Genomic DNA, 7290 nt, shown 5'->3' with positions numbered 1-7290 from the left:
CAGGCTCAGCTAGCGAAGCTGAAGCTGAAAGATCCAGAATCTAATTGGTGGAACGCAGTAGATGATTTAGTTACTGAAGACGAACCTGTAGTCATTCCGGACGTTCAGGTGAGTTCTGAATAAAATACAATAACATCTAATTATGTGGAGTCACCTAAATGGGCAACGAGTTGACAAACATAGCTGCAGAGTGGCATTGGGATTTCATATTGTGATTACACAGGCTCTTTAGAGACACATCCACAAGTAAATATTCTAACGGACCGAAAGTGATTTTGGGATGCATTTGACAGAAAAGCATTGGTTCAGCTCTTATCAGCTTGATTTGAGTTCAGTCTTCAAAATAGTAGAAAACTCGCGTTGTTGATTAATTTGGTTACTTAGCCCGTGTTCCCAAGTACTACATAAGGCGAGCTTCTGACAATATTATAACGAAACTCGTTTGATAAATAAATTCGTATGTTTTCAGAGAAAGCAATGGAAGACGGTTCGACTCTTTATATCCAGTACGTTCAAAGACATGAACAATGAAAGAGAGTATTTGGTCAAAACTGTCGTCCCGGCGTTGCGGCAATGGTGCGACGAACGCAAGCTCAGACTGATAGAGTGTGACTTAAGATGGGGCGTACCAAAAGATGCCGACACCAGAGAAACTTTGATGGCGTGCCTTTCAGAGATTGATCGGTATGTTTAGAACAATTCTACTACCAACCTGACGTTTCGTTTCGTGTTTCATATAGGGAGCCGCGGTGGCTCAGTGAGTTAGACACTTGCTCGCTAACCCTGAAGGTCCAGGGTTAAATCCAGACATAGGCCGAGATGATACCTTCGGATTTTTCAACCCGTTTTCCCCTGTCAGTGATGCAGGTAAGAGGGGCTGACTTGGAAAAAGCGTCTAGTCGTTCGGATGGGACAATAAACCGAGGCCCAGTGTGCTACAGGTTGTGCACGTTAAAGATCCCTCGGCAGTTGGAAATCGAAAAAGAGCAAGCTAATGCCGTTGTAATGGCAAAATTTCCCTCATTGCACCCTGCATTGCGTTGCCCGTCTTCATTAGCCCACAAGGTGCAGAAAAGTAGGACGTAAAACTCCATAAATTTCATTTTTCATTTCATTTTCTGTTTTCATATATGGTTGACTCTTATTTCCATTATTTTCTCATAGTCATTTGGTTTAAACTAACCAAGCAAAGCACTGTTACTTTGCAGATTGAATAATATATTTTGAGGCAATCTAATTCAATAATTTTTTGAAATTTTTTTTCTTTGTAGGTGCCGTGAAGAAAACGTATATCCGTACTTTCTGTGTATGCTATCAGAACGCTACGGGTACGTGTGCGACGCAATGGACGTACCCGAAGATATAAAAGGCAGATACAACTGGCTGCCTGGTATGTCTGTAACTGCCTTAGAAATTTTCACTGGTGCCTATTGGGACAGGAGCCCACATGTAAGTATACTGGAAACCCATTAATTTGTCATCATGCTCCCCGCCGTTGTCAGCGTTATCAGCAAGCATCCATTCCTGAAGTGTCAGCCGCCACGCATTGTTCATCAGTATTAGCATAAACATCGTCAAATCTATATCATCATCAATCACCACGCATCAAGTGATATCATCAGCGTCATCAGAAAACACAAAGCATCAGTCAGAAAGCATCCAGCCCTGAAGTGTCAGTCGCTAACCATTATTCATCAGCATAATCTCAAACATCATCAACAAACATCAGCAGCATCAACATGCATCAATCAATATCACCATCAGCAATCACTATGCATCAAGTGATATCATCAGCGTCATCATCAAACACAAAGCATCAGTCAGAAAGCATCCAGCCCTGAAGTGTCAGTCGCCAACCATTATTCATAAGCATAATCTCAAACATCATCAACAAACATCAGCAGCATCAACATGCATCAATCAATATCACCATCAGCAATCACTATGCATCAAGTGATATCATCAGCGTCATCAGGAAACACAAAGCATCAGTCAGAAAGCATCCAGCCCTGAAGTGTCAGTCACTAGCCATTATTCATAAGCATAATCTCAAACATCAGCAGCAAACATCAGCAGCATCAACATGCATCAATCAATATCACTATCATCAATCACTATGCATCAAGTGATATCATCAATGTCATTAGCAAACAGCATAATCTCAAACATCATCAACAAACATCAGCAGCATCAACAAGCATCAATCAATATCACCATCATCAATCACTATGCATCAAGTGATATCATCAGCGTCATCAGCAAACAGCATAATATCAAACGTCATCAACAAACATCAGCAGCATCGACATGCATCAATCAATATCAGCATCATCAATCACTATGCATCAAGTGATATCATCAGCGTCATCAGCAAACAGAGCAACAATCATCCAAAGCAATCTAATGTATTCATATTCCAGGCGTTGTTCATGTTACGAGATGGTAGTTTCATCTCAGATATCAAAGACGACAGTATCAGGGAATATTTTACCGAACAGAAGCCAGACTCCATTGATTCGTTGAAAACATTAAAAGGTAACTCCATCGTATACAAAGTATATTATAGCCAAGTCATAATTTAAACTAATGCTAAATTTGAAATTGGACTGTTTTTGAAAAAAGAGTATTACCTCTGCTATTTGCATCAATGGGAAAACCAAATTAACTTCACAAGGTACTATCCTTGTAAAATACCAGCTGGTAGACAGGATCCTACAGAACCACAGGTGTTCTCGTGAAATATGTAAAATCAGTACCGTGAGCCGCGGTGGCTCAGTGAGTTAGACGCTTGCTCGCTCACCTGAAGGTCCAGGGTTCAATCCCGGCATAGGTCGAGATGATACCTTCGGACTTTTCAACCCGGTTTCCCCCCGTCAGTGATGCAGGTACGAGGGGCTGACATGGAAAAAGCGTCTAGTCGTCAGGATGGGACGATAAACCGAGGCCCCGTGTGCTACAGACTGTGCACGTTAAAGATCCCTCGACAGTTGGAAATCGAAAAAGAGCAGGCTAATGCCGCTGTCCTGGCAAAATTTCCCTCACTGTACCCTGCATGGCGTTGCCCGTCTTCATTAGCCCACATAGTGCAGAAAAGTAGGACGTAAAACTCCATTCAGATCTTCAGAATCTAGATTGTTACCTTTATGGGGTCATTTTTTGAAATTCTTTTCTTTCAGACAAGATCAAGTCCACATTTCCAAAAAATCAAGTCAAAGAATACAAGTGCCAAATAAAAGACCAGGATGATGGAAAAGTCATTCTTACTGGGTTTGAAAAATTTGGTAATGACATCATAAAGCATTTTAAGGGTGCTTTAACGCATCACTATCCTAATGACGCTCTGGGCGAGGAAATGACAGAAGTGGAAATTCTTAGGGAGGAGCAGAAAGATTTCCTGTTACAGAGGTCAGGGGTAAGTACGTCATCATTATTTAGTCTTGTAACAGCATGTTTCAAAGCTAACGAAAATTTTTTCACATAGTAGGGGGATTGGTACGGAAGCGTATTAGGGCCATTCATTTTTTTTTTTTTGAATTTTCAAGTTAGTATGTTGACTTGAAAATTCAACATACTAACTTGAAAATTCAACATACTAACTTTTCAAAAAAAAAATGAATGGCCCTAATACGCTTCCGTAGATTAGATAGGGAATAGAGTTATGCACTTTTTCAAACCAGTATTTGTTATATTTTCAGGTTTTATTGGGTCGAGATGACGCAGTGAATACCATCAAGGACTATATAGAGGACACATCTAAAAATAGCAAGATGCTATTACTGGCGGGATTCCCCGGTGCTGGTAAAAGCTCTCTCATGGCCTACTCCGCTAAAATGGCGCTTCAGAGACCAGATTATAAGGTAGGTTACTATTGTTCCAAATGGACTCATAAAAGCACCAACTTTTAGTAAATTGAGGAACAAAAAATTTCATTATGACTCTTTCCACTTAACTTATCTTATGTAAAGTGTGCTTAGCTAGCACAAATGTAAAGTGTGCTTAGCTAGCACATTTTATGCTTTATGCGTGTATCGTTTACAATAACATGGTAGCTTTAAGCCTATTTCTTTTTTTAAATATAAAAACATGATAGCTTTAATGTTGATATACTTTCCGCTTAGGTTTTTTATCATTTTGTCGGTGCTACCCCGGACTCAACCAATCCCTACAACATTCTGTCCAGAATTTACCGTGAATGTATGCCCAGTGAGGACAATATTCCCAAAGACGTTGAAGAGATGATCCGATTTGCCCCTACCATGTTCCAAACCTCTACTAAGACAACCCTCTCTAAACATTATAAAAAACTAGTCGTTTTTATTGACGCACTGAACCAGATGGAAGAAGAAGGTGAGATCTATGTTTCAAAATCGATACAATTTTTGGTCACCAAGGGCGAAATGTTTTTGTTACGAAATGTCTCATTTGTTACGAAACAGCTGCATGCTACGATGGTTCAGATTTTGTACGTTTTCATCAACAACTACAAATGACTACATGTAAAAACCAAATGCAATTACTATGTGAAGTGATCCCGCACAATAAGATTTTTGATGAATTACAAGAGATTCAGACATGAGATTTTAGTTTTGAAAAGTGGTACGGTTGCTCTATCAGCTGGTAAAGCAAATATACTGATTAATCCCGCACAATAAGATTTTTGATGAATTACAAGAGATTCAAACATGAGATTTTAGTTTTGAAAAGTGATACGGTTGCTCTATCAGCTGGTAAAGCAAATATACTAATATCTATACAGGTAGCTAAAATCTAGCTTTTTAAGTTTAAAAAGCAAATAATATTTAGACGGCTATATAGCACTTTCATTTTGTTTTTCTAGCCAATTCCGCCGAGTTGTCCTGGTTGCCGAAAGAGATGTTCCCTGGTTTACGGATCATCGTCAGTACGTTGGAAGGCAAATATCTGAATGCCTTAACCAAGGCAAAAATCAAACCCCAACAGCTCCTGGTCGAACCTTTAAAACCGGAAGTTAGGAGGCAGATCGTCGTAGAGATTTTACAGGAATTCAACAAACAACTCGACGAAGAACAGGTACATATCTTTCTCATTTAAAATTTCACAATAAGACAAATTCAATTTCAGGAAAACTTTTCACTAGACAGTAACAGAACAGTGTGGCGATAAACTCTGTCTCATTTCAGACCAGATGCAACCATTGAGCGTTAGACAACATTTCTCTTAAGATCCTGACCAGATGGGTGTTGCTGTTAAACCTACATTTCATATAGTCCAATAGGAATACAGTGTACTCTGTGACATTTGAGTACTCCGTCATTCTGCGTAATCCAACATCTTTTTTTTTGGGTCCTTCTTCTTCTTCTTGTTGGTGGGTGGTGTCCGCTTTAGAAAAAAATCCATATCGCAGTCGTCGAGTAGGGAACGTGTTGCTCCCATGGTTTCTTCGGATTCTTCTTCTGCAGTCTTGATACTGCGTTCTCCTTCTGTGATTCTTCTTGGCGATCTATCGCGGACTAAGTCCCCAATGATCGCCACACCTACAGAGGAGCAGGCAGCTCTTCTGATCATTCGTGACTCACTCAGAAAATAATAAACAGTCTCACAGATTGTTGACATACCCTCCCCCGTATGGGACAGAATATTCTTCAAGGTGTAATCCAGCCTATATCTTTTCATTATCTCGACCAGCGATTTCCTTAATTCCCTTAGTTGCCCACAATTGCTCTCGATTGATTCCCTTCTTATATCAGTTTAAAAAAATACTCCGACATTCTGTGTATTACAAATTACGATACTAATCAGTGGTCCCGAAACACATATAATATATAACTGGACGAAAATCACCATTCTTTTATATTTTGCAGTTATCTGTGTTGGTAGCTAAAGAAGACTCTGGTCGTCCATTGTGGTTGAGTATAGCTTGTGAGGAACTCAGGGTGTATGGTGATTTTAAAACTTTGATAGATAAAATAGTTTCTCTACCAAAGGATTTGGCTGGTTTGACTACAATGGTAAGAATTTCCATTCCGGACGTTGGGATGTTCACTCTTTCGCAACACACGAGTTTGTCAACTTGACATCCCTTTTTGATTGCCAACGGAAGCCGCGGTGGCTCAGTGAGTTAGACGCTTGCTCGCTAACCTGAAGGTCTAGGTCGAGATAATACCTTCGGATTTTTCAACCCGGTTTCCCCCGTCAGTGATGCAGGTAAGAGGGACTGACATGGAAAAAGCGTCTAGTCGTTCAGATGGGACAATAAACCGAGGCCCCGTGTGCTACAGGCTGTGCACGTTAAACTTCCCTCGACAGTTGGAAATCGAAAAAGAGCAGGCTAATGCCGCTGTCCTGGCAAAATATCCCTGCATGGCGTTGCCCGTCTTCATTAGCCCACATGGTGCAGAAAAGTAGGACGTAAAACTCCATTCATTTCATTTCATTTTTTGATTGCCAACATAGTTCATATTGTTTATTAGTCCAATACTCTTGCAACATTTAAATTCCATGGAAGTCTATCAGCTGAGAAAGAAAGTTTTTAGAGAAGATGAAGTTGTCTCAGAATGCCATAAACAAACTTTTAGACACGTGGATTTTCAGGCAGTTGATACCGATATTATTTCAGGTCTTGGATCGTATCGGTAAAGATTACGGTGAAGAGTTTGTGCGAGCTACACTTTGTGTTCTGGAAACATCAAGATTTGGGTTGATGGAGTCGGAGATATTGGAGTTACTGGCCTTGAAACCTATAGACTATAATCCTAGCGTCCCAGCCAATAATAAAACAGGCAAACGAATCAGCATGGCACAGGTACGTTAAGGAAGATTTTTATCGTCTCTTGCTGTTGAAGCACATAGCTAAATATCAACCACAGTTATGCACAGCTCAACCAGAATCTACCAAACCCCGACCGAAAATAATATAGACGGCAACAAAAACATATATACAGGGAGCCCATGGCAAAACAGGCCAATCGTATTGATTCTTACCATCAAATATGTCCTCAATGGATCGATTGGAATCGAATAGGTCTAATCTATTGAAGATTGTTGTGTTCCATAATTTTATGATGACCTCGTATTGAATTTCAGTGGGCTTATGTATACCTAGGATTAAAATCCTTCCTCCGACCCTGTGGTACTTCTGGTGAGGGTCGATTGGATTTTTACCACAGATCAGCTAGTAAAGTGGTACGACAGGTCTACCTCAACAATCCTAAAGCCAAACTGTGGTGGCATCAGCGTCTTGCTGACTATTTCCAAAGAAGGTAAGCTCCGAGTCAACTTTGCAATTTCCTTGCCGCATGTAGGATCACCAGG

At 40.3% G+C, this 7290-nt stretch overlaps 1 protein-coding gene across 1 annotated transcript; it reads left to right on the top strand.

The window, feature by feature from the left end:
- Positions 1-457: 457 nt before the first annotated feature.
- Positions 458-6790, top strand: LOTGIDRAFT_132036 (hypothetical protein; the record flags this gene model as incomplete). Its single annotated transcript, XM_009066539.1, has 9 exons — positions 458-684; positions 1272-1449; positions 2421-2535; positions 3177-3412; positions 3696-3857; positions 4119-4347; positions 4838-5049; positions 5841-5987; positions 6596-6790. Coding segments are annotated over 9 exons (1701 nt in total), but the record flags the coding sequence as incomplete, so codon positions are not given.
- Between the last annotated feature and the right edge of the window lie 500 nt (positions 6791-7290).

This window comes from Lottia gigantea, assembly GCF_000327385.1.
Source record: "Lottia gigantea unplaced genomic scaffold LOTGIsca_77, whole genome shotgun sequence".
In the NCBI taxonomy this organism is placed as follows: domain Eukaryota; kingdom Metazoa; phylum Mollusca; class Gastropoda; family Lottiidae; genus Lottia; species Lottia gigantea.
This window is presented reverse-complemented; position numbering and strand designations above follow the sequence as displayed.